The 27,922-nt window shown below is 52.0% G+C and overlaps 1 protein-coding gene across 1 annotated transcript in view; it reads right to left on the minus strand.

The window, feature by feature from the left end:
* AFAP1L1 (actin filament associated protein 1 like 1) overlaps nucleotides 1–27,922 on the minus strand; it is a 63,461-nt gene that overhangs the window by 25,855 nt on the left and 9,684 nt on the right. The window contains exons 2-7 of the mRNA XM_023260562.2: nucleotides 9,775–9,903; nucleotides 8,921–9,004; nucleotides 8,037–8,134; nucleotides 6,360–6,468; nucleotides 2,270–2,395; nucleotides 1,388–1,599 (exon numbers count right to left, since the gene is read on the minus strand). Coding sequence (XP_023116330.2) covers nucleotides 1,388–1,599; nucleotides 2,270–2,395; nucleotides 6,360–6,468; nucleotides 8,037–8,134; nucleotides 8,921–9,004; nucleotides 9,775–9,903 — 758 coding nt within the window. The remainder of the gene's footprint in view (nucleotides 1–1,387; nucleotides 1,600–2,269; nucleotides 2,396–6,359; nucleotides 6,469–8,036; nucleotides 8,135–8,920; nucleotides 9,005–9,774; nucleotides 9,904–27,922) is intronic.

Consider the following 27,922-nt stretch of genomic DNA (forward strand, 5'->3'; position numbering starts at 1 on the left):
CATATAAAAAGCATACTGTATCAAGACTTTATTTATTCTGGGATTGCAGGAGTGCACTAGCCTTTAAAAACCAACACTATAATTCATCATATAAGTAGAAAAAAAAGAAAAGCCACATCTATCAATAGACACAGAATAGGCATTTGATAAAATTCCCCACCCATCTGTAGTATAAATGAGCAAACTAGACCTACAGAGGGGGGACTTCCTTAATGTGATAATAAAGACCTTCTACAGACCTGTCACAGCAAATATCAGCCTTAATAGTGAACTTTGTAACTCTCCCTTTGAGCTGTGGACTGAGACAAGGGCGCCTGCTCTTCCACCGACATTTACATTGTGTTGGAGATCCTAACCAATGCAATATGTCAAGAAAAAAAATGGCCTAAGGAGTGGGAAGAAGGGTCATGACCTTGGGACTGGTTCTGGCCTGGGGTGAGCTTCTCACTGCTCCAGGATGAAAAAAATGTCATGTTTCAAATGAGTACCTGTTGGGCAAGGCTTGTCAACAAACTTGGGGTTAAACAGCTATGAATATTTTTGAATTATGTCCGCATTCCTACTCTGGAATTAAAGGCACATTTTCTTTTACGAAATGATGGCAAATTAAAAAAAAAAAAAAACTAAGAAAGCAAGTTCCATTGTAAGTGCTGCATGGGCTCAGTTTTAGAAAAGACAGATGTGTGGAAATGAGGGTGGAAATATGTATATTAAAATTTAACAGTGGTTAGCCCTTGATCAATGGGATTGTAGGTGGCTTTTGAAAAATGGTTTTCATCATGTTTTTCTCTAGTTTTATAAATGAACACATTTACTTGCCTAATGAAAACAACAAACATTGTTTTAAAGTGATTGGGGTGCCTGGGTGGTTCAGTCAGTTAAGTGTCTGACTCTTGATTCCGGCTCAGGTCATGATCTCACGGTTCATAGGTTCTAGCCCCTACGTCTGACTCTGTGCTGACAGTATGGAGGCTGCTTGGGATTCTTTCTCTCTCTGCCTCTCCTGTGCTCATGCTCTTTCTCTCTCTTTCTCTCTCTCTCTCTCTCTCTCCCCGTCCCCCCCCCAACTCTCCCCTGCTTGTACACTTTCCCTCTGTCTCTAAAAAAATAAATAAATAAAATAATTTTAAGTGATAAAAAATTCATTCCTGGCAAAACAAAACTTGGCAACGTCTTTATCAGGTCTTTGGATATGTATGTGTGTGTGTGTGTGTGTGTGTGTGTGTGTGTGTTTCCATTCTGCTCTAGTGGGAGAGCCTCTGTGCACAAAGCAAGCCCAGAGGAACTGAGGCAGACACGCCTGCACACACACACACACACACACACACACACACACACACATGTAAGGCCACGTGAGGCCCAGAGGCACATATCCGCAGCCACTCACCAGGAGCTGGTCCTCCTTGATGACGGTCAGCTGCTTGGCCCATTGCCCGAAGCGCTTTTTCCGCAGCAGGAAGGCACATATCCTGCAGTCCCTCACCAGGTGCATGGAGGCCTCCTCCGAGGGCCACTGGTGCGTGGGCTGTGGCCCTTTCCCTTCCTCCTCCTCCTCGTCGTAGGATTCGTAGGAGCTGCTCATCGCGTCAGAGTCGTTGTCTGCAGGAACCACAGGAAAGGACCCGCTACTGTGTCATTGCCTGGGAGGCACCTCCATACCCTTGTGCAGATGTCCTTGCCCCGGGGTCCCGGGACCAGGAGGGGGTGGGCGTGAGGTGTGATCGTGGTGATCGCTAAACCCCTGCATGGGCACCATGCTGTATAGATTTACCACTGGCCTTGCGATCTCGGTGACTTCACTTCTCAGAGTCCAGCTTTCTTATCGGTAACATGGTCATAATGAAGGACAGTATCTACCTCATCCGGCTGTGAGCATCAGTGAATGCAGAGCGTTCAGCCCAGTGCCTGGCACCCAGCAGGCACTCAGTGAACATCGGCTACTGTCATTACCCCAACAACTTCACATCCACAATCTCAAGGGACTCTCACAGCACCCACAAATCCCCATTTTATACAGAAGGCAACTGGAGGCTCAAAGAGAATAAATGACTCATTCGAGGTCAGTCACCAAGGATCAGGGCGAGGATTTGATCCAGGGCTCCTGACTCCCATGCCAGTGGTCCTTCCACTGAACCCTGGAGTCACTGAGTACCAGGGCTTGAGGCTTCTGTGGTGACCCAGAGGGGCTGGCACACACGTGTATTCCAAGGATCAGGTCAGGCCTGCTCTCTGAGGACAGAACCCTTCTGAATACCTGCCCTGTACTTACAGGAGTTCTTTAGCTCCCCATTCATCCTGGTCGCAGGGTAGCTGCTGTCTGCATCCTCGTAGTAGCCGTCCATGATGGAGTGGGCTGGGCTGCAGCCATCTGTGGGGTTGGTAGAGGGAGCAGCACCTTGGAGAGAGACAGGCAGACTGCAGGGGCTGTGGCTGGGGAAGACCCCAGACACCCTGGCCCTGCTTGGGGAAGAGACAGTGCAGCTCCCCGCAGCTCCCTGGCCGTGGTGAGGGGCCTCCTCTCCTCTCTGCTCTAGCTCCCCACATGCTCTCTGTGCTCCTGTGGCCAGGAGCTGCCCTGCTGGGCCCTGTCACACCTCCAGGCTGTGTTCATGCTATTCTGTGTGCTGTCTTAGCTTTTGCTAGAGAACTCCTACTCATCCTTCAATACCCAGATCAAAGATCTTTCTTCTGACCTTCTCGGGCAGAGAATAGTCAGACCCTCCTCAGTGATCCCACAGCATTGGTGTGTGTGTGTGTGTGTGTGTGTGTGTGTGTGTGTGTATCTTGGTCACGGCTCTGATCCCTGTACGGCAAGGAGTGGTGCTCCAGCTGCCTGGGCTTAGCCCCCCTTGTCTTCTGTCACCTCAGTCCTTCCACTCCCCTCCTGATGCATATGCTTGCTCCCTCTGGTGAAAGCGATTCTCCTAAACCTCTGTGGCTATACCACGGAGGAACTGGACTAAAGAAGATAATGGTAGTGCTTGCAACAGTGACCACAACAGCTGTCTGCGTGGAATTTTCCCAGCACATTCCCACTGAGCTGGCAGCACAGCGCAGGGGTGGGGGCTATCTTAAACTGTATTCTGCATCGGAGCTACCGGGCTCTCTTTAAAATGCAGATGCCCGGGCTGTACCCCCAGAGATTCTGATTCACTGGTGTGGGCTGAGCTGAGGAATCTGCATTTTTTTTTAAAAAGCCTATTTAATAGGGCATTACAAAACATGGAAAAATAAAAACTATAGGAAGTTCAAGAAATCGGATTTTTTTTTCAACAGTTAAGATTATTTTGATCCAGATGGTCGCTGGGGCATGCTCTGAAGGCCAGTGGGTTAAGGGCACGTGCTTTGGGTTGGATCAGATTTGAGATCAAATTTGTCGCCACCATTGGTTTAGTGACGTTGGGGGAAAAAAATCCCAGTTTCTCTGCATTTCAGGGTCTTCACCCTGAAGTGATGTGAACAGTGCCCACCTTGGACGAGTGATAAAATGCATATAAGCTCTTAGCACAGTGCCTGGCACACAGAATGTGCTAGGCGGATGCTAGATGTCATTATTATTTTCACCTCCTTTGATTCTCATAACGCAGGGAGATAGGTATCAGCCCCATTTTACAGATGAGGAAACTGAGGCTCCACACAGTTTGCTAGTGACAGAGCCTGGATAAGAACTGAGGCTGCCCGCTCAGGGAATAGGGGCACATACCCTCTTCCAGGAAGCCTTCCTTCTTCACCCAGTACAACTGGCTGTCAAACCACACTGTTCTGCAATGTGCTGCTCTGGGCTCCCAGCCCCTACCATCCATCTGTTTCCTGAGAACAGCAGCACTCAAATTCCCAGTGACTGGGATACCCAGTGCTAGCTCCCAAGTGATGGCCCCAGCCTGCCCTTCCCAGCAGGCTCTCTGAAGCCTCAGATGCTTGCAACATCCTGTGAGGTGGATGGTGGGGGGAGGTGTGACGGGGAAGAGGGAGGGGACACCCGGGGCAGTGCTCTTGAACACCTGGCAGGGCTGGACACCGGGTCAGAGGAAGGATATTCCCTGATGGGCTTGGCGCCCTCTCCCTGGTCAAGCTCCCTGACCCTTCCTGAGGCCCGCCCTTCCCTCCTGCCCCAGGGTCCCTGCTGCCTCATCTGAGGGGAGCCATGAGCTCCCTGGGGAGGTGGAGGGGCCTCACCCAGCTGAGGGGCTTGACCTGGGATTCAGGGCCCAGCAGCGCTTTGTCTCCGCCCTCCTCCCCTGTCCTCAAGTGGAGAACAGAACAAAGTCACCTGCTTCCCATACAAACCGCCGCTTGCAGCCCCACAGACACCAAGAATCTCAAGGCTGAAGACAGCCACTGATCCCCTGGTCCAACCCCAGCACTCCACTCTGCTTTAACTAGTTTATTAGTGGTGAAAATAATATACCGCAGTAGCCCAGAGGTGGAGAGAACCCAGGCGTCCATCAACTGATGAAAGACTAAACAAAACGTGGTCTCTCCCTACACTGGAATATTACTTGGCCATAAAGAGCAAATGAGGGCTGGTACACGCAGTGATGCGGATTGACCTTGGGAACACTACGCTAAAGGGAAATAAGCCAGACGCAAAAGGCCACACATTGTATGATGCTATTCACGTGAAATATTCAGAATAGGCAAATCCATAGGGGCGGAAAGCAGACTGGTGGTTGCCAGGGGCGCAGGAGGAAGGCGAACAAGAACGACTGCTTAACGGGGATGGCGTTTCCTCTTTGAGTGATGAAAAGGTGTGGGAACTGGCTGCACAGTCCTGTGAATGTACTAAATGCCACTGATTGCACACCCGTCAAATGGTTGACATGGTCCATTTCACGTTATGTGTATTTTGTTACAATACAGAAAATATGCCCAGGGTGAAAAGCACAATCAGTACAAAAGAGTATGAATGGGAAAGTATGTTCCCTTCACCCAGATTTCCATTCAATTCCCACAGGGGAATGCTGTTGACAGTTTCTTGCATATCCCAGGAGAGTCATTTAAATGAATGCAGATGGGGCGCCTGGGTGGCTCAGTCGGTTGAGCGTCCGACTTCAGCTCAGGTCACGATCTCGCGGTCCGTGAGTTCGAGCCCCGCGTCAGGCTCTGGGCTGATGGCTCAGAGCCTGGAGCCTGCTTCCGATTCTGTGTCTCCCTCTCTCTCTGCCCCTCCCCCATTCATGCTCTGTCTCTCTCTGTCTCAAAAATAAATAAATATTAAAAAAAATTTTTTTAAATGAATGCAGGGATGCGTGTACCCCATCAAGGAACAAATGGAATCCTATTAAATGCAGTATTCTGCAGCGTTTGAATGTTTTTCAGCGGCTGTATCTTGGAATTCATTTCTGATCGGCACAGACAGACCTATTTTATTTATTTTTTGGCGGTTGGAAGATATTCCACTGAGCTACTGAATGACAGGATAGCATCGCATAAACATTATCTCATACAAGTTCAACTACGAATGCTGGGGCACACAAAGACCAGGATAGAGTCTCTTGTGTGTCACGTGAAGTTCCTATATCCAAGCCAGTGACTTCTCTGATCCTCAGAGAAACACCCATTTGTCTCACTGCGGGAGGAAACCCATTAAGAGGTCGGTCAAAAGCAGAGACTCTTTGTGGCCGATTTAAGAGATTTTTCAAGTGTAATTTGCACCAGTGCCCTCTAAATTATTTTATCGGGTCCACCTATCAGTAAAAATGTAATCATATAATGTACTTCCATTTATTTATGGGCAAATTATATACATTTATGTCTCTATATGTATAGACTGCTTACAAGCATTTTGCTATTATTAGATTATAAAGACTATAACTAAAATATTGACATGGAAAGTTTTTAAAAGAAGTGTTGAGCTAAATATAAGTAAAGCTTCTATAACTTCCTACATCATTTTGTGAATTCCCTGGGGTGACCACCCTCTACATGGGAGACCTTTTGATTTCAGCCATGTGCTTTTTTATCCTAGGCACTGACTTTGTAACCTCGCCCACCTAGAAGATGCGGTCCTGCTAAGTACGAACCATCTCACCAGTCCACCGAGGAGGAGCACTTAGGCCAGCAGCAGGTTCAGTGCTAGGACCCAGGATGCAGCGGTCATTTGTGCACCTCCATCCAGGCACATCTATATCCATGGATCCAGCCCCTTTCCTATTGTCAGGGCAGGGAAGGGAGTTGTCCAAGGCTGCACAGAACTGGGACTGGAACCTAAGCCCCTGATCCCTGGGGCCACGCCCACTGACTGCCCTACTATGCCACCATTAGAGAGGCCAGGTTCTCGGGACGTAGGCGGGGCTGGACGGTGCTGGCCTTGGAATGCCAGCCCCAGCAGGACAGTCCCGCAGGGGACGAGAACTTACTGTGGGAGCTGATGTACTCAGGGGACTTGCCCGGTCCCAGGGGAAGGGCCTCTTCATAGTAGTCCTCAGGTGGGGGCCTGTTGGGAAGCGGTGGAGGCAGGTCGGCTGCCTGAAGGGGGACAAAGGAGGCGGATGAGACCTAGGCGGCCAGGAGAGCGGAGGAAACAGGCGGAGGGACGGGACGAGGCTGGGGCAGGGGGAGGCCGGAGCCCCTAGGAACCGTTTCTGAACGGAAGCCATAACTTGTGACAGAGTGGCAGAAGGGCAGAGGTGGGAAGCTGTTTGCCGACAGTTTGCTTGGTTCTCTCCTCCTTGACCAACTTGTTGAAGCGTCAGGGCTTCTCTGTAATATCTAAAAGCTGTGTGGGCTGCCACAGAGACGTAGTTAGTGCTTTTGATTAAGCACGTGAAGAATTATCAAAAGCTACGGTGACTTCTGCAATACTCTGGAACCCCATCTCTATTCAGGTGAGGAACAGCAGGACAAGTAAATGGAACGCGTGTGAGTTAGCGAGGCAATAATGCCTTAGGCTCTGGGGCCAGGGAACCCCTGCTCTACCGGGATTAGGCTCCATCACTTACTAGTGGTGGGACACTGACATGTCACTTACTTTAAGCCTCAGTTTCTTTACCTGTAAAATGGGCACATTAATGGTGCCAACCTCCATCAGTTGTTGGGAGCGGGTAAAGGACGCCATAAGGGGTCAGCAATTGGTACCACTGGATGGTGATGATGATACTGAATTAGGTAGTTGACAGATAATGTTTGATGTGATTATGGGTCCCTTCCCTCAATTTCTTGGACAAACCCTAGACATGATCCAAGCCTTTATTTTATAGGTGATAGGCTCAGAAAGGAAAGGTGATTTGCCCAAGACCACACAGCCGCAGGGGGGAGGGCAGAGGGCCACCAACTCCTGGTCCAGAGCATTCCCCACACTCCATGTTAATTATCACAGCAATCAGAAGTTGGGGTGGGGAGCATCCCATGTGCTTAAAGGGAAGGGTCAGTTCACTGCATCATCCCTGCTCAGCATGGGCACAGTGAGCACACACATCATGAGCCAGTGAAATATTGTCACAGCCTGTTTCTCCCTCCCTTCCTCCCTTCCTCCCTTCCTCCCTTCCTTCCTTTCTTCCTTCCTTTCTTTTCCTTCTTTCCTTTCTTTCTTTCCTTTCTTTCTTTTCTTTCTTTCTTTCTTTCTTTCCTTCCTTTCTCTTTCTTTCTTTCTTTCTTTCTTTCTTTCTTTCTCTTTTCTTTCTTTCTTTCTTTCTTTCTTTCTTTCTTTCTTTCTTTCTCTTCCTTCCTTCTTTCCTTCCTTCCTTCCTTTTTCTTTCTCTCTCTTTCTTTCTCTTTCTTTCTTTCTTTCTTTCTTTCTTTCTTTCTTTCTTTCATTATTTATTCATTTGAGAGAGAGCGGGGTGGAGAGAATCCTAAGCAGGCTCCACACCCAGCAAAGAGCCCGACTCAGAGCTTGATCTCACGACCCTGAGATCATGACCTGAGCCAAAATCAAGAGTCAGACGTTTAACCAACTGAGCACCCCCTCCCCGTTTCTCCCCTCAGAACAGGGTCCTACACAGCCAGGAGGGTCCCAGGCGTTAGGGGGAAAGCTCCCCTCATCACTTCAGAGGGACAGAGGACTGGAGGATGTGGGAACCCAGGCTGTGACTCACATGTCTCAGAGATGGGCTCTTGGCTGGCTCAGGGCTGGCTCCTTTGCAGGGCTCCCCGTCATCCTCTGGCAGGTCCTGGAGGTCACTCAGGTCACAGTCTACCGAGGGTCAGGCCATTGGGGCAGAGAAAGCCAAGGATGAGCACGGTAAAACGGGAAGAAGGCTGGATTTGGGGTCAGGAGGCCTCCACCCCCTCCTTTGTTAGTGACATTGGTCAAGTGACTTCATCACTCTGAGACCTGTTTGGCCTTCTCACCTGTAAACCGGTCCCAATAATCCCTCGCCTTGTCTGTCTGCCAGGGTTATCAAGAGGGTCCAATAAGACCCTATCTGGTGTGGTGCTTTGGAGGGTTTCAAGAGTTGGGCAGTGAAGGCAAAGGGTCTTCCCTCCATCTTTCAGTCCCTGAGACTTCCACCTGACCCGCAGCTCTCTCCATGCAGAATAGTGCTGTCCGCCCTCGGGAAGGAGCAGGGGCCACCACGCCCTGCCCGCTGCCCATTGGGGCTGCTCCCATGCCCACGGTGCCACTCGCTTTCTGCGGAGGCGCAGGGACCGCCCATCCCCGGGGCCAGGCGGCCACTACCGGTGGACGTGAGTGGCAGGAGAGAGAGCACGGAACGCGCCACACCTTCTTTGGCCTTCGCGTTCATCCCTACCTCTCCTCCAATCTGGGGGATGATTCCCATAACCATACAGACTCTGACTAGGCTTTCAGACCTGGCAGGGCCCAGGGAGGCCAAGCGACTTGCCCGAAGGGACTCAGCGTTGCAACGTCAGAGCCGGGCCCCCACCGCGTCCGAGGGCCTTCCAGAGGCCGGGCAGGGGACTCACACGCGCAGGGGGAGGACGGCTCCCAGTGCAGGGGTGGGAGAGGGCCGCTCACCGAACTCTTCAAAGAGGGACTCCACGAAGCTGGGCCCGGAGTGGAGGTCCGCTGTGTTCACATACAGGCAGGAGACTTCTTTGGCTGTGAGAAGAGGGGTGAGTACGCCGGCAGTGAGGAGGGAGGGGGACCTGTCGCCTCTGAGGAGGGCCCGGTCTCCCCCTCCTGCTACTGGGACTCGAACCCACCGGGACGCGGCACCACGGACCGCGTATGCAGGCGCCCTGCGTGAGTTGCCGGGTTCTTAAACTTTGTTCTTGTTTTTATTGTACCTGAGCATTTCCTTCTGCAAGTGAAACGGGGCCCAGGGCCCGGCACTGGGGCTGCTCTGGGGACTGCCAGGGGACAAACAGGGCCGAGCACAGCGGGCCAGCCACGACCCCTCCCACAGTGCTGTGAGGGCTGCTGATGACATCGGCCTGTTCTGTCACCGGAAGTGAGGCTCCGAGAGTCACCCAGTGGTGACACCCCCTCCCGCCGCCCCCCCCCGTCACCCCCCCCCTCCCCCCCCGTCACTCAGACCCCTCCAACACTGCGGGACACGGCACAGCTCGTCGGAGCTGACTTAGCTCTGGACTTCGCAGTGATCACCTCGCGGGGCGGACGAGGACGCCTGCCGCTGAGCACACGGCGTGCGATGTGCGTGCTGCGTGGTGTGTGTGGAGCGTGGGTTGCGTACGTGAGTTTCAGTGGCTCGAGGGCGGAGGCGTACGAAGAACACGCCCAGGGTGGAGAAGGAACAGAGTGGATGAGAACATGGGCCACGCGGCGAGCCCTAGCCTTCCCCGTGCCGCAGGCCCTGGGGAGTTACTGAAGGTTCTTGAGGAGCCGGGGGTAGAGTGCCAAAGGCTGACCTGGGAGGGGCTGCAGGCTCTGCAGGATGGAGGCCACAGCCATCTTCTTCTCCAGGGCAGTGTCGCTCAGGTCCTCGTGGTCCAGGAGGCTGAGCAGTCCCGTGAGCTCGGGGAGCAGCTGCTCCAGGGCTGGGGAGGGAGCACAGCCAGGGCTCCGGGTCAGGATCCGGGCCCCGCCTCCGTCCACTAGAGGCAGGGGCCGGAGAGCAGGGCGGGCGCCACAGGGAGACCTCAGAAGCCCTCCCACCGCTGTCCCAGCCGCTGGCCAGTCGCCTCCCGAGGGAGAGTCCTCAGTGAACCCTGATGCTCCTCTGGGCGCCCCCACTCTGCCTCAGACCCCATATGGCCTTGGCTTGAGGACTGACCCTCCCGAGGCCAGCCTGGCAACGCTGAGCCCTGAGCAGAGGCTCTCGGGCCTGTCTTTGCCCCAGCACGAGGGGCCTTTGTCACTGCAGCTCGAGGCTCAGTGCGGGTCCCAGGCCGGAGCTCCCGGCCATCCAGCATCCAGGCAGGAAGGGAGCCTTCCTGTCTCATCAGTTCATACACTTCAATCTCTGGAACCTTCTGTTTCCGGTGCCTTGGTGGGAGCCAAGCTAAACATTAACCCTTCCCAACCCAGGCCCTAAACCGTGATCACCAGTCCTTCTGTGTTCACCAGCGGTTTTCAAACTTGAGTGTATCTAGGAATGACCCGGGATCTCGTCAAAACGTGGAGGCTGGCTCAGGTCTGGGGCAGGGCCTGAGACCCTGCATGTCCAGGGAGCTCCCAGCTGCTGCTGACGTTGCTTCTTGAGAGCACACAGAGCTGCGACATTCGACAGCACACAGTCCTTTAAAGACCGGAGCATGCCACAGCCATGAGGTCATGATGTCTCCCTGTCCCAAACGGTAGCTTGGGACTTGGTGCGCCTGAGACCAAAGACCAGCCTCGTTACAGTAGTAGAAACACTAAGAGCTAACCATGCTGAGAGGCCTGGGTGCTTCAGCCGGTTAAGCATCTGACTCTTAATTTCGGCTCGGGTCGTGATCTTTTAGTTCGTGGGGTCGAGCCCCGCATCAGGCTCTTCGTGGACAGCCGGAGCCTGCTTAGGCTTTTCTCTCTCTCTCTCCCTCTCTCAATCTCTCCTTGCCCCTCCCCCACTCACTCTCTCAAACTAAATAAACATTAAAAAAATAAATAAAAATAAAACCTAACTGCGTTGAGCAGTTATCGTGAGTTGTGCTACGCCTGTCATACGTATAGTCTCATTTGACTCCACTAGCAAGCATTTTATGGCTCAGAGTGGTTAAATAACTCCTCCAGGGTCACACAGCCGGTGGAGCCTCAACTGGACCTGGTTTCCTCACTCACTTTCAACCATGGCACTATACTGCCTTACAGTATTTTATACACGCCTGCCAAAAAGTTTTGGGATAGGTCCCATGATCACACGTGCTTTTTAGAGGAAGCAACCAAGGCTCAGAGAAGAGAACTGACGTGCTTGCAAATACACAGACGCCTCAGGAGAGCCAGGCCTTCGGCTACCGCCTCTGGACTCCCAGCCCCCCGTGTTTCTCTCCACTCTGGGCCCCCTAAGGAAACAACCAGACTCTGGCTTGCAGTTACAGGGGCTGGGTGTGTCAGAGGGGCTGTAGCATTGTGCACAAGAGAACTGGCCCTGGGACCAAACTCCCGGGTTCAAGTTCAGGCTCCATCATTCCTTCATCGTGGGACCTTTGCAGATTACTTAGCCTGTGACTCAGTTTCCTCCTCTGTACACGGGGGTAAGAACAGCACCTGCCTTAAATGGCTGCTGTGACGATTAATCATGTCCTGCGTGAAAAGTGCTTTGCCCCACGCAGAGTAAATGCTCACCCCAAGTCAGCTGTCACTGCTGTCATTATAGTATTTATTTACCATGCTGGTCTGTGCTGGGAGCGTCCGCTCCCTCAGTAGGCCGTGAGGCTCTAGACGGTGTAGACTGTGCTAGGAATCTCAGCTTCCTTAGCATCTAGCCTGGGGCCTGCTCAGTGCCCGGGCTCCACGCACAGATGACCACATCAGGACCTTTTTTGTAAAAACAGAAATCTTACATACAGATAGCGGCAGTCGTTGGAAAAACGTGGCGTGGCCGTGGCAGTCTCTCTGTGGCATTCCCTCGTCACCTCAGATTTGTTGTAAATGAGCCGAAGGCCGATCCTGTCACCTACACTGAGCTCCCTCCGCCGCGGGGCGCTGAGGCAGGGGCTTTGCGAGCACGGCACAGCTCATCTGCGAGCAGGTCGCGCTGGGATGCCCTCGAGCTGAGGCCGAGGAAGGCTGTGGGATGGCAGCACGGCTTGAAAGAGGTGAAGCCAGGCTGATTCTACGTTTGTGTGATTCCTGGAGCTGTTGAGTCGCACGACGGCAGGGGGCGCCGCTCGCCTCCGCAGCCCAAGTGCAAGGGACCTGGAGGCCCTGCTTCCTCCAGGGCCCGAGCCCCTGCACTGCCGCCTGAGCAAGGCTTCTAGGTGGGTGGGTTTCCCTCCTGGAAGCAGGAGACCACTTAAAATCATAACATCATTTTAGGTAAATTTTAGGTGTTGCAAAGGAAATCTTTACAAACGGAGTCACAGACCTCTCTGGCCCCTTCGTCAGATATATTGAAAGTTAACTCGGTTCTAAAATATTTACTGAGCCTGGTTACACGCCACTCGGGGGATTCGAAAATGAATAAGACGTTGTTCCAGTGGGTATGCTCCCTCTCCGTCTCTCTCTGTCTCTGTCTCTCTCTCTCTGTCTCTCTCTCTCTCACACACACACCTTATCGTACACCCACGTCATTACACACAAGGGAGGCCATGCTAAATGTTACCAGGAAGGCACCGCAGGGGACCATGGCAGCTTTCTTGTGGCTCGCAGCCATGGTTCGTATTTGAAAATTCCTAACACGGCTCTGCTATCATGTGGGAATGTCAAGGCCATGGGGCACAGTGACTGTTTAGCCCTCTACCAGTGGCTCTGCAACTTTCTGGCCTGGGGACTCCTTTGCACAATCGAAAAGATTATCAAGGACTCCAAAGAACTTTGGTTCTATGTGGGTTATATCTGTCGATCTTGACTGTATTGCAAATTAAGGCTGAGAACGTTTTAAACCAGGAGAATACACAGGCACACATTCCGTTAGCTTTCAGAGCTGTCGCGTCATCCCATACGACACAACCTCTGGAAAACTCCACTGCAAACATGAAAGAATGGGAGTGAAAAAACACACACGGGGGAGGGGGGGGGCGCCTGGGTGGTTCAGTCAGTTGAGCGTCCAACTCTTGATTTCACCTCGGCTCAAGATCTCACAGTCGTGAGATCAAGCCCCGCCCACACCCAGCTCTGTGCTAGGTGTGGAGCCTTCTTGAGACGCTCCCTCTCCTCCTTCTGGCCCTCCCCTGAGCACACGCTCTCTCTCTCTCTCTCTCTAAAATAATCATAATAGTGGGGCACCTGGGTGGCTCAGTTGGTTAAATGTCTGATTTCGGCTCAGGTCGTGAGCTCACGGCTCATGAGTTCGAGCCCCGTGTTGGGCTCTGTGCTGACAGCTCAGAGCCTTAGAGACTGCTTTGGATTCTGTGTCTCCCTCTCTCTCTATCTGCCCCTCCCCTGCTAGCCCTCTGTCTCTCTCTCTCTCTCAAAAATAAACAAACATATAAATAAATAAATGAATAAATAAATAAATAAATAAAGACATATGGGGTCTGAGTACTATATAAAAGTAGTTTTGACTGCGTGGACTCCCAGAAAGCATCTTGGGGCATTGCCCCCGCCCCCAACCACACCTTTCTGAGAATTGCCAGCCTTCAATGAATGACCTCGGATTTGCTAAGTCTGCCCCTCTTGTCCATTCCTCCCTCCCGTCCTTTGGGTCTGTCATTTTGTGCTGAGGTCCCAGAGATTCCTTCTCGCTGCTATCAGCCAGTGTCTGTTTGTGGCAGCATTCCTGCTTGGAAAGCCTCTTCGGCTTCCAATTTGGGGTTTGTTGCAGTTGTTTCTAAAGCGAGCACCATCAGGTTGTGAGTGAGTTCTCGGCATTGAAATGCGGGAGTTGCAGGACCCAAGCTTTGTTAACAGCTTTTTGAATGTTTTTCCCTGCTTGTTAACGGGATTCCTAACATGGGACCCTGACTTCTCAAAATGTTCTTGTGTAATGGAGGCATGGTCACAAAAGTCCAGGCAGAGCAAAGAAGGCGGGAACCAAGCAACGCTGGGAGGAGCAGATGGGTAGCAAGGAGACACCTCGTGCTGTGCCCGTGGTGGCTTTTGCAGCCAGGAAGGGCCCGGCAGGCAGCAGGTGGTGGGTGGTCCAGGGAGAGTCACACAGCATTTCTCAAGTGCGGCTGGCTGGCGGAGAGAGCATGAGCCAGTGGGGAAAAGCTCAGCCTCCGGGCAGCGAACCTGCGAGAAGCCTCCCGAGGGCCGAGCAGTTACTGTGTGCAGGGCAGTTAGGGCGCGCCCTCCCGTTTAATCCTCAGAAACTGCACAGGAGGGACATAGCGTTGCTGACTGCGCCCCACGGAGGGAGGGAGCGGAGGCTCAGAGAAGTGAGGCTGCCCAACCAGTAAGTGGTAAGGCCGGGCCTGGAGCCCAGGTCTGTCTGACTTCAAAGTGTGCACCTGTGCCTGAATCCTCCACCAGAAAACATGGGCTCAGGGCAGCGGAGGCCGGGCCTGGGGAAGGAAGGAGGCAAGTGGCCCCTCAGAGCCCTCCTGCCAAAGGGCTCTGGGCCAGGACGTCATCAGGCCTCCTGACCAGGGCTCCCCACACTGGCTGGGTGGAGACCCTTACTGTGGGGCTGAAATTCTTGCTCAGTGACTCTCTCCACTGGGCCTGCAGGTGAACTTCAGAGCCCTCACTATGAAGATCTCCAGGAAGAAAAACAAGCTCCTCAAAGCATATACCTGACTCAACCCCAGGATCTCAGCCCAGAGACACCTTTACACCCTCCTGGATACTGGGGAGCTTTCAGCCAGTGTTTGGCTCTGCGAAGACAGTACAGAACCGCCGAGAGAAGGTGTGTGCAAAGTGCCGAGAGCAGAGACGCGTCAATAGCCTGTATCCGAGAACGTTCATCTCTCTCCTTATCTCGTCTTAGCACAGAACTTCCCCCCTCCTCCTCCGTCCCTCTCATGCTGTGGCCCTACCTGACTTCCCAGCCTGTCCCTGCTGGGATCCCCACGCCCCCTACACTCCCATCCAGACTGCTCACACTCCCTTACACGCCCTTCGTGGACAGAGCTCCGGAATTACACGGGACACGACTATTCTTTCGCCACGTTTTGGCGCAAGCTAAATGCCGTAACCCACGTAAAACAGCCCTTGTGAACCCTCGTAAAACAGCTGGCTTTCAGGTGCAGTGAACTCGGATGGGCCTTCTGTCGCGGCTTCGTCTTTAATGCCAGAAAACCAAAACCACAGGGATTGGAACGAACCATCACGGAATTTAATTTGGAGAGAAAGCATACGGCCAGTGGTTCTGCTAGGCCTCAAACAGACCGCCAGGACAGCAGCCTCACATTTTAGCAACAATAAGACCCCCAAGGGGGTTGTTGGAAAGGCAGATTCCCAGCCCGGCCCTCCTGATCTGGCGTGGCTCTTTCAGTAGGCCCTCTACTGGGACCCAGCAAGCAAGCTGCATTTTTTTGTGTGTGTGTGTGTGTTTATTTATTTTTGAGAGAGAGAGAGAGAGAGTATGAGTGGGAGAGGAGCAGACACACACACACACACACACACAGAATCAGGTTCCAGGCTCTGAGCTGTCAGCACAGAGCCCGACGTGGGGGCTCGAACCCACAGACCGTGAGATCATGACCTGAGCTGGAGTCAGACGCTTATCCAACTGAGCCACCCGGGCGCCCCGGCAGCAAGTTGCATTTTAACAAGTACTCCAGGTGATCCCAAGACGCAGCCTTTGAAAGAGGCTCGGCCGGAAAACGCATAACTACAGGGCACGTCTGTGAACACAGGGAACGTGGGAAGACCTTCCTCATTTCCTAAAACGTTCTCGTTAGACACCACTTTTGAAATAACTGAGTGTCCAGCTGGGAATAAGGGCTCCTACAGAATATAAAGAGCCGGAGCCAGGAAGCCTGCTTAGAGGAGCACGGCGATTAGGGCCTCGGGGTCACATGTGCTCCACTGCGATTCCTGAGATTCCTGAGCCACCATTTCCCAGCTGTACAGGGGTGGCACGCGAGGGAGCTCTGAGCCCTGGCCTTCTCATCTGGGTCGTGACAATGGTAGGATGGCCACCGCCTATGCTGGCCGAACTCGGTAGTCATGCTCATGGGGCGCTCTGTCTGCGGTGCTGTGCCTGGAGCCAGCGGTCACTTGATCACAGCCATACCATTGTCATGGTTGCCGTTTCCTGATACTCCCCAGGGCCGTGCAGATTCCAGAGCACCGGTCAGAGAGGATTTGGCGACAGGTCTGCCGTAGTTGTGTAACGAGAGCTCCGTGAGGACAGGAGCTGTGTCTCAATCATACTGGCTGCCCGGTAAGCATTTGCTGAACATTTTGATGGGCTAGGGCAGTCTTCTCATTTTAAAGATTTAAAGAGAAGTGAGCGTCCGAGAGGTTGTTTGACTTAACCGTGGTCACACAACCAATGGAAGATAAAAGTCCCTAGCGTTAGACTCACACGAAGCTTGCTGCTACTTGGCTGAGTCATCAAAGAGTGGCGAGGAACACAGGCTGTGCCCAGTCTGGTCCCTCCCAGCTTGGCCATTTTCCAGCTGTGGCTCTGGGGAGATTTCTTAACCCATCTAAGCTTCCAGTTCTTTATCTGCAGACCGTGGAGATAATCACGGTAGCTGCTTCACATGGTCATTGTAAAGATGAAATGAAGCCATGCGTATGGGGCTCAGTGCACTGGACAGGTGCCTCACCATTCGTGTGTGACCTCCAGGGGGGTTTCAGGTGTGGGGGACAAGGGAGGGGGTATCGGGGGACAGGAGGACACCGGGGGGGACCCTGCGAGCCTCATCACGTTGACCATTGATGGGGCTGGACTTGACACTGAGCTTAGGGTGGCTATGGCAGTAGGGGTAGGGGGGTAGGGGCAGTAGGCAGCCCCTTTACTCAGAGAGCTCACACCCCCCAGGACAACCCTCCTCTCTTACCAGGTGGGGGGACATCTTCCAGCTGCAGGGGAATCCTATCCCTGCTGTCTCCAGTCAGGAAGGCTCTCGTTCACCAATTCCTAACCCGCCCCCCTTCTATGTTCCCTCCTGGACCAGGTCCTGTCTGCTTTCTGAGGACAGACTGGGGCACTGGGACAGCATTATCTCTTATGTCTAAAGTTTATTTAGAACCACGAATACATTTCATTGATCTTGTTTGGCTTAGCGGAGCCTTAGGGAGGTACAGTGAATTCCAGTGAGGAAAAGAACACAGGAAGAAATGGTTGAATCATTGTTTATAAAACTTCAATCTTTCACTAAGTGGGACAGACAGGCTCAGAAACCCAAGATGGGTGATAATTGTTCTCTGGGATGCAAAAAAGTTTGCCAAATAAAATTAGGAATCTATTTTAAAATGTATTTAAGATCAGACCACTAAGTATTTATTGTTACTGGTGAATACCCAACTAAGATCAATTTTTTCTCTGCTCCCCCACCCTCCCTGTTTAAATCAAAATGAGACGGCACAGAGCAGAAAATAAGCCAGCAGGCAAAAAAGCACTGTTACTTGCTCCCAGGACTGCCTCCTTTCTGCACACCAGATGCAGCATGAATGACGCCTTCAAGCAAAAGTTCTTTACCACAGCCAGTATGGGTTCTAACGCAGGGAAGGTTGGATTTATTTAGAGATCTCAAAGGTAGGGTCTAATTTCCATAACAAGACACAAGTGAATAACCTTCTGCAAACCACAGGTTTAATAACCCCTGTTTCAGCACCTACACGGTCAGCCCAGTGGGCGCTCTGACTTGTGAGATCTCATTCCTGGGGACCTTTTAGACTCTGGAATTTGTAAAAATGCTTGCAAATTACCGTTTCAGTAAATGAAAAGCAGTGGGAGGAAATACAATTTCTCTTCCCCCCCCCCCCCTTATGTGACAAGCCTCTTTACGACAAAGATAACTCCTCCTTCTTTGTTTTCAAAGTCAAGAGAACATGCAGCAAACATGATTTAAAAATGAAAAAACAGGAAGGTTGTCAGTACGGGGGTTTTTACAAAGGGCTCACGTGCTCCGTTTGTTTCAAGTTTTCTTTCTTATTTTCCAAACGGCAACATAACCCAATTTCCATCTCACAAAGGCTCCTGAGCTGGAGAAAGAACCAGGGTGCTACGTTCACAGTTTTTGATCGTGTTTTGAGAGATGACTTTCTATATGGCGTGCTTTAGCAAGCTAACGCGTTCATGAGGTATGACGACCCACTGTAGGGACGGAAAGGCAGATCATCCTGGAAAGGAAAGCAGTCCACTTACCAGGTGTGACCTCAGCGTTCGGGTTGGGGGGAAGGAACGGAGAGGAACCTTTCTGGTGGCCTTCCAACCCTGTGAGCCCTTCCAGAGAGACCTCCCTCCAGGCTGCCTTCCTGTTCCTTTTCTCACCCTCTTAACCCAGGGCCTCTGCATATGCTGTTCCCTCTGCTTGTCAGAACTCCCTTCTCCTGCCAACCAGTAATGCCCTCTTCAGCTCTCAGCTCCCTCATGACTGCCTCAGGGAAGTTTCCCATTCTCCACTACCTCTGTCCCCCTACTTTACACGAGGATAGCGTCACTCTCCCTGTGGTGTGGACCATGGTGAAATGTTCATTGAACTGCGCATTTCTTCAATTAACATCAGCGACCCCCACTTGAGCCTGAACTCCACGAGGGCAGGAACAGCCCAGCTTCTGCAGGTGCCTGACACAGCGCATGCTTCAGGTACTTGAGCAATGAATGAAATCTCACAAACGAGAGTTGGTAGTCAAGCAGCTAGTTAACACGATTTAAAATCCATGTCTATCGTGGCGGATCAGCACCGTAAAAAGATGCCTAAAAGAAGAAAAAACTAGGTAACAATAGTCCCCGGGGAACAAAAGGAAGCAGAAGTCCAGTTTCTTACTTGGCTAAGCTCTCCAAACCCTCTTTGGTTGAGCTTGTAACCCTCGCCTGAGCATGGCTGCCAACAGATTTAGTGACGCCCGTTTCGTAGTTGGGGGATTTTAACCCCCAACATATAAATTAGGAAATAATAATGACTAACATGTATTAAGGAACCCAAACTAACTACTTGAGTTCAAGTCCCGTCCCCCGCGATGCCTAGCTGTGCGCCTCTGGGACACGTGCGCAACGGCCCCGTGCCTCGCGTTCATCACCAGTGACCTATGAGCCCACGTACTTCATCAGTGGGAACGGCGAGAATGCGTCTAGTCCAGCGTCTGGCACGTAGTAAGTTCTCAGTAAACAGTAGCAATTTACATCACTCTTCCATGCACCCCTCTGCTTTAAGAGACTTCTGTGTATTTTTTTTTTAATTTTTTTTTTCAACATTTATTTATTTTTTGGGACAGAGAGACAGAGCATGAACGGGGGAGGGGCAGAGAGAGAGGAAGACACAGAATCGGAAACAGGCTCCAGGCTCTGAGCCATCAGCCCAGAGCCCGACGCGGGGCTCGAACTCACAGACCGAGAGATCGTGACCTGGCTGAAGTCGGACGCTTAACCGACTGCGCCACCCAGGCGCCCCAAGACTTCTGTGTATTATTTACACACTTTAATTCTTTAAAAAAAATTTTTTTTTTCAACGTTTATTTATTTTTGGGACAGAGAGAGACAGAGCATGAATGGGGGAGGGGCAGAGAGAGAGGGAGACACAGAATCAGAAACAGGCTCCAGGCTCTGAGCCATCAGCCCAGAGCCTGACGTGGGGCTCGAACTCACGGACCGCGAGATCGTGACCTGGCTGAAGTCGGACGCTTAACCGACTGCGCCACCCAGGCGCCCCTACACACTTTGATTCTTATGACAAGGTGGGCTAGGCCCGTCGGGCAGGTGGCAGGTTGCAGGACGGGAGGAGCAGCGAGGGGCTCTTCAGGGGTGCCCGCCCCAGGGCTCCTTCGCGGCAGCTCCGGGTCAGCGCCGCAGAGGAGCCCCCCCACCTGCAGGCGAGGCCTGCAGCCCTGCGGCTTCTCTTCCGAGCTGCTGCTGCAGATCTCCCCATCGGGGGCCACGGGGCCGTCTCGCTTCCTTCCTCTGAATTCACAAGCGCTTCTCTCGGAGCCCAAGTGAAGGCCAAACAGTGGGCACGATGGTCCGCGCCGGTCGGACCAGCATTGTTGGTCACTAAAACAAACACTTCCTGTTGTCCCCGGGGGTTCGGGGAAGACCGCGGTTCACGTGGGCTGGAAAAGAAGGAAAAGGGAGCAGCGGAGAAAGCCAGCTGCAGAGCCAATGCCTCGGTGCTGACCGCTTGCCAGGAGTTAAATATAGCCCCTGTGCGAGGCAGGGCAGAGGGAGGTCACCTTGGAAGGCTTTTGTGTGTGTTCATTACCGCTGGCGCAGGAAACCCAGTATCCTTCACGCCGAAGAGAAGGGTGCAGGTTTGACTCCAGAGGCCAGAAATACAGAATCCTAAGGGAGGGAGGTGGGGAAGAGGAAGGGGAGGATTTGGGGGGGTTTGGTCTGAGAGGACTGGTTTGGGGCTATGCCTCCCGCCTACCAGTGTGGAATTTGCGGTGAGGCATTTAGCCCCTCTCAGTGTCCCCTTCCTCTCCAGTGAGGAGGGCTTCAGGATTGCCCATGTGTTGGTAGCGGGGAGAGGGTTTGTAAATCGTGGGGATTATTATTATTAGGGATCGTTGGGGAGCACACTTCTCTGATCAACTGTTATTTCAGGAAGATAGGGAGGCCAGAGGCCAGGGAGGTAGCAGGTCAGTGGGGAAGCGGGTCATGGGAGCCTTTCTGGGGACTCTTCCCAAGAGTCAGTCAGGCCTGGGTGACAGGCTCGAGGAAGCCCTGCATCTTAAATGGCCTTTTTCCAGCAGCAGCTCTGCTCAGGTCTCGTCATCTACCAGCAGAGCCCTTGCTCTGGGCACCTGGTTTCTCAGCCCTGGGCCACCAGGGAAGCCGTTTCCAGACAGGAGGGGGCGGGCCAAGCCACTGACTTCCGAGGATATAGCTCTTGGCTGTGGGACTGGGCTCTCCCAGAATTGTTCCTTTGTCTGCAGATTCCTCCCTATTTAGCTCACAAAGGAAATGGTTCCAGGAGGAAGTGGAAAACTGTGACACACACATGCTCGCCCCCCACACAAGATGGCAGCTGTTTCCCCCTACGGCAATCTGCCCCACCGCCTTCACCAGACGCTTTGGGGGGACAGACACAGTCAGGGGAGTGGCCTGGGAGTGGCCTGGGATACCCGAAGATAAAAGCAGGTAGTATTGTTAAGCTCTTAACTGATATTCCAGATGCTGTGCTAAGCATTTTGCATAGATCACCTCACTTAATCCTCATGCGACTCTGTGAGGTAGGTAGTTTTTTACCCTCTGTTTTACCCGGGAGCCAAGTGAGGAGGCTCAGAGAAGCCCGGTCATTTGCCTAAAGGCACACAGCGAGCAGAACCAGGATTCAAACCTAGACCCAACTCTAGGACCTAAGCTTCCAATTGCTGCATTGTAATACGTTCTGGCCTTCTAACAGGGGTGCTCTACCATTGCTGGAACCTGCAGTGAGCACCTCATGACCTGTCCCTACTGGTGTCCATTCACAGGACGGGTGCCAGGCCTGAGGCCTTGCATCGGGCAGGGCTTTCTGTTTCGGAGAAGTTGGAGTTTGAGCACCCGTCTCACCAATAGCCTGCGGCGGACACTGAGGACCCCAGGGTAGGGGTATGCAGATGAGACAGATAATAATAGGGATATCCAAGAATGACCATGAGCATTTATTGAGATACATCCCATGAGCTAACACTTCTACTTCTTTTTATAAATAGAACTTCAGGTGGATAAAAATGGAGTTAGTCCTAATCCTTGCTTCAGGAGACACTGTCGTCATTGGTTCACACGTGCCGCGCTTTTATTTGGTTATTGACTTATGTCATCGGTTACTTTCGCTCATGTAGGAAACACCCACAAATCTACCACTCAGGGCAAACGCCGGGGTCCCGACTGTATCTTTATATCTAACTACCGTCTCCTGCTTCTGCCTCCCCTACCCAGGCTGACTGCCATCCTGAATGCTGTAATTGTCACATTCTCGCTTTCCCTTCTGTATAGTGCTATTGCAACCAGGTATATCCACACATTTAAAAAAAAAAAAACCTGTGGTTGTTTTTAACCTCATTAAAAGGGTATAACATTTGGGGCACCTGGGTGGCTCAGTCGGTGGAGCGTCCGACTTCGGCTCAGGTCATGGTCTTGCGGTTCGTGAGTTCGGGCCCCGCGTCGGGCTCTGTGCTAACAAACAGCTCGGAGCCTGGAGCCTCCTTCGGATTCTGTGTGTGTGTCTCTCTCTCCCCCTCCCCTGCTCATGCTCTGCCTCTCTCTGTCTCTCAAAAATGGATAAATGTTAAAAAAAAATTTTTTTTAAAAAAGGGTATAACATTATAGGGAATCCGTTGTGACTTTTTCTTTACTATCATACTGCCGAGATTGACCCGTATTGTTGTCTGTCATTACGTTCATTCATTGTGTTGTGTGATACTCGGTTATGGGAATGTTCTCTATGGCCACCACTCTGTGCCTATTATCTCATCTAATCTTTGCCTCAGCCCTATATGGTAGGAGCTCTTCTTAACCCTGTTTTACCGAGAAGAAACTGAGGCCCAGAGAGGCTAATGAACTTTCTGGAGGTCACAAGGGCCAGGTAGAAATCGTTCTGGCTTCTCACTGTCCACCGTGTTTTGGTATAGAGGAGAAAACTCAGGACGTAGAGCCGAAAGCCCAGGGCTCAAGCCCCAGCTCCACACTTCCCAGCTGTGTGACCTTGGACAACTGGCTTCATGTCTCTGAACCTCAGTTTCCTTAGCATTAAACTCAAGTGATGACAACTGCCCTTCCCTACCTCTCAGGCCTGTTGTGAGACTCAAGTCTGACAGTGTCTTTGAAAAGTGAGAGCCCTGAAGTTTTGCCAGTCAGCAGACTGTGATCAATCGCATCTATGCCATTTGTTTCCCCTCTTTCCAAACAACAGAGGACCTGCAGGATTCAAGAGATGTGACTGAACAGCATTCCCACTCAGAAGGCCAAGGATGAGGCTGACATGACAGCCCATAGAAGCCTCCGCCTATGAAAGAACCAGAAAATCACCAGGAGCTGCCTCAGGCTGCACTATTTGGAACGCAATACGTATTTACCTTTGTTCTGTTCAATGGTTTTTTTTTTTAAGTTATTTTTTTTTTTTTTTTACTATTTCTTACCTATTTTCAATATCTGAGGCCCCACCCCAGTGCTCTTTACTCACGACAGTTCTTCTGCCTGGCTTGTTCTCCTCCAAGTGCTACCAAAGACTAACTGTGTGACCTTGGGCAAGTTACTTAACTTCTCTGTGCGTCCTCATCTGCAAAATGGCGATCGTGATAATACCCACCCCTTACAGGGTTGCTGTGCGGATCCAGTGGATGGTCATCCAGGGGCTCACAGCCACACCCGCTATATCCCAAGTTGACTTATTGTTATTTAAAATCTCTCCCACTCTCCAGACGGTGCCCACTCATCTTTTGAGGGTTGGTGCAGCTGCCCCTTCCTCCAAGGGGTCTGTCCTGCTTTCCTGGACAGGTGAGGCCATCCTGTTACACCCTCCAGAGCAGGTGATGTGTTCAGGACCCTTCTGCATTAAACTGTGAACCGTGAGGGGAGAGACGGGGCCACTGTTGCCCAGTGCCCAGCACAGCAGCAGGTACACAGCAGGTGCACTGGGTACACATTAAGTGACAGCTCAGAATTCAGAGAAGGACCAAAGACTAGGGAGAAGGCTTTAAAGCCTGCCTCTGACAACTGTCTCCAATAGCAGAAGGACTCAAGGGGTGCGGGAGTGGAGCCAACTTGTTCCTTGGGGCACCGGGGGCACTGCGTGGCAGACTTGGACCCGTGGGTGGGGGCTCCAAGACGACACTATCAGGTTCACTGTGTAGAACTTTTGGAAATCTCAACTAAGAAGAGAGGCCGATGTCCCTTCCAAGAGGGGCTGAGCCCCCCTGGGACAGCCCTGTGGCAGGAAGGCGGGGAAAGGGCCAGTACAGTGGGGAGGTGGGGAGTCGGGGAGTCGAGGCATTGGGCAAATGGGGTGAGAGATACCTGAGGGCAAACCTGGGATTTGCCTTCCCTAGCCTAGTGACCCCAGGCAGGTGGTGTCACCTTAGGCTTCTCCTCTGTGACACAGAGATGATGAGAGTGCTCCCCTTAGAGGTGGTGGTAAGCACAAAGAGAGGTGGTATGTGGAGGGATGAAACTATACCAGCACCCGAGTCCTTCTGTAAAGGTTGGTTATTACTACCGGTGTCGTTAGCAATCACGGGATGCGAACGTCACCCGGGGCTTAGCCCACCCATTCTAGGTGGGGGGCTAAGGTCGGGCCTACAGTGCCCACCCGGACTGTGGCCCAGCCTCTCCTCCTCCCTCCCTTCCCCTGCCTGCAGAAGCCTCCCAGTGCCAGCCCTGGATTGGATACCGGGCAGGCGCCCAGGACCCCAGTCCACAGGGAGCCCAGCCACCCTGGGGCAGGCTCTGGAAGACCCTTGGGGTGATTCCTGCCTCCAGGGCTGGGGCGAAGCTCCAAGGAAATGATGGTAGAAGGTCTTGGGGATGGGTGTTGGGCACAGCCCCAAACCAGTCCTAACTGGTCACCGCTTTCCAGTTTCTCCCTTCTGACTGTCTCGCGAGTTCACTGCTGGCTCTACTCATTTCCCCCAGCCGCCACACTTACATCATCCCCCTTCTGCTCACAACCAGTCAATAGCTCCCCGGGGCCCTGACGCCAGTTTCCTTTGTGACACGGATGATGATAGACCTTCACGCGCTTTCATGCCTCCCTGTGGCTTACCCCTAATTCCTCTGTCATTCTGTCCCTTCCCAGGATGGGCAGGCCAGGAGCCAGGAGCCAGAGGGAAAGCGGTACAGAGGGAACTTGGATTCCATTCGAATTCATTAAGGCGATCATTTACAAACCTGTATTTTAAGTATTCGGGTTTTTTTTTTGTTTTTTTTTTAATTGAATGCTTCCTATATGCTGAGTGCTTTCCTTGCACGAATCCAATTATCCCCACGGGGAGACAGGTGATTGTTAGCCCCATTTTTGGTTGAAGAAACTGAGACTCGGATTAAATGGACGAGTAGAGCCAGGATTCAAAGCCCAGGCAACCTGACGCCACAGCCAGGGCTCACCCAGCTCCCATATTATGCTGCCTCTATTATTAGTTACAAATCTGAGCAACCAGCCTCTCGGGGACTGGGGACTGAGGACTGGGACACACCCCGCTGGGGACCTGGAGGAAAAAGCCCTACTCTATCTGAGGACCGAGGCTCCGTTTAACGCCCACCTGCTTCTCTAGGCTATAGGCAAGCCTACCCCATTGCACCCTGAGCACACTTCTGCGCCTTTTTTCTTTCCACTCTGGCACTGCCTCCCTCCATGCGTCTGAGGTTCCTGGCTAGAAAGTGGTCCACGAGGCCTCTGGTCCTTTACTACATTCTCTGCTGGACAAGGAGCAGATAGGACCTCACGTCACGGGCACTGGTGACCAAGTCTTACTTTCTCTGCTTTGCTCGGAGACTCTGGGGTGCAAGGACCCTGAGCTCCCCCTCTGTAACCTGATCGGTCTCTCTGGCTTCTCGGCACACTCCTAGATCATTTTTCTTCTGGATCCAAGTGGAGCTAAAAAAAAACTTCCCCTTGGTTTCATATCAGCTGCGTCTGCTCTCAGCAAACCCTTCAACAAGAATGGGCAGGAAGAATAAATATTTATTCTACAAATGAATAAATCTGATTCCATCTTCAAAAGAAAGCTGCAGCATAAATTATCATAATTTCTCCGTTCTAAGAGGGCACTGATTTAAAGACGTTTTATCTGTTGAATAACAGCTTTGGCGGGGGGGGGGGCGGGAAACAAACAGAAAAGTAACTAATTGATATATCGACCGTAGGATAGGTTTTGATTTTTTAAAAATGTGTTTCCATATCAATAAATGTTGTTTTTTAAAAATATAATCCCATTCAAATTTCACTGTGGTTTTTTTTGGTTCTTGTGTTCTCAGAAAAAAACTCCCAAGCCTTGCTTAACCATTGTGAAGCACGGTGGGTATTAACAATGTATCCTGGCCACGTTATGGCCCTGTTTAGCCTTGCGGGCTGCTGGTCGGAGAGGGCATGTCATGGCCACCCCCACACTAATGGCGGCCCCCAAAGCCAATTGCCATGTTTTCTCCCCAGCAGCGATTATGTCTGTGCTCTGTGACTACCTCACAACCACGTGAGTAGCTCCATGGAAAGCCAACCTGGGGGGTCCATCGTATGCCCTTAGGCAAGATGCTGCCCCTTGAACCTCGGTTTCCCTAGCTGTGAAACCAGACACATAGGATTAGATAGGTAATTTTCAAGTGCTTTCCTAATGGAGTTACGGGAACTGCATAGCTTCCTTGGGATTGGCGGGGGCGGGGGATGGAATGAACTCTGTTCTCATTCCTACCTCAACCTGATCAGCCACATTGCTTAAGATCTTGTTTGCAAAAGGATTCTGGGACTACAAGTAGTTTGAAACACATGAGTAAATGGCATTCTGGGCCCTTCCAACACTGGTCTTAAATACATACTCTTGTATGGTCTAAAGGATAGAGCTTCATTTCTTAGTCTGGACACCCTTAGAATCCTTCTTACCACCGTGCTCCAGGGAGATACTCCCAAACTCTATAGTCTAATCCAAGGGTTGGCAAACTTTTTCTATGAAGGACCAAAGAGTTCATATTTTAGACTTTGCAGGCCACATATGGTCTCTGTTACAACTACTCTACTCTGGTCCTGTGGTGAGAAAGCTGCCATAGACAATACATAAGGAATGGCTGTGTCTCTGTTCCAATAAAACTTTATGTACAAAAGGAGGCGGCGGGCTGGGTTCGGTCCACGGGGGAGGTGGGCAGATCCACGCATTATAATACTTCGACCTGACAGGTGGAGAGACGGAAGCCCCTGCAGGGGATTCTGGGAGGCGGGTTTGCTTGGGATCTCTGTCTCCTGGACAGTGGGCGTGCTCCTACTGATCCATGCTGCTCACTTTTAGCCATGACTCTTTGCCTAATTTGAACTGTGGGCATCTGGGGCTACACGTTTGAGGGCGCGGTGCCCGGAAAAGACACGTGCCCCACTTCTCTCTCTCAAGAGATCAGTTTTCCCCAGGTTCTTGGAGGGCTATAAAAAGCCCCTGAGCCTGCCTCCTGCAGGGCACGCTGTCGATAAATTCCCCGCAGCTGGAATGACTGCAATGTGGTGCCGCCTTCTGCCCCTGCTGCAGCCTGGCGGCCTGACAGCTGCACCAGGGACAAGAATCACGCCTGGCCAGCTCTGAACCTCCACTCTCACTTGGGGCGAGGCTGGGATTCCCCAAATGGAATTGTAGATGGACGACAAGGCCTGCCTGGGCCCTCTTGGTTCTTTCCGGGGGCGGGGGGGGTGGGTGGCTGAGAGCTTCTCGAATTCTAAACACCAGAACTCTGAGGACCACAGTGGGAGGAGAGTAAAGGCTCCGAAATCAAATCTCACGCCAGCTGCCTGGCCATATCACTCATTGGCGGACGGTGTCCCCTTTCTCTCCCCTGCGTCCCGCCACCCTCTCTGTCTCCACCTTGAAATCTTTACCTCGTGGTTTATCTAGCCAGTCCTTCCTATAACTGACTTGGAGACGACCCTCCGCATTTGGTGAAAAAAAAAAAAAAAACAACAACAACAGGTGTGGAGGTGGGCGGGGCTGTATAAATATATTGGACCTTTCTTAGCCTCAGTTTCTTCAGCTGTAAAACAGGGGTACTAAGGGAATAGACACACCACAAAATTCAGTTATCTACTGCAAGTAAATGACAGGAAACGACTTTAAAATGCAACAGAGGGCAAAGTCACGATAAATCTTCCCACTGAATTCCCTTGTGGGGGTGGGGGCTCGCAGAAGGTAAGCATCACAAATACACCAAAAATTATCTACGCATGCATACACTGGCACGAGCCACATTCC

The sequence above is a fragment of the Felis catus genome, chromosome A1 (assembly GCF_018350175.1).
Source record: "Felis catus isolate Fca126 chromosome A1, F.catus_Fca126_mat1.0, whole genome shotgun sequence".
Classification (NCBI taxonomy): Eukaryota; Metazoa; Chordata; class Mammalia; order Carnivora; family Felidae; genus Felis; species Felis catus.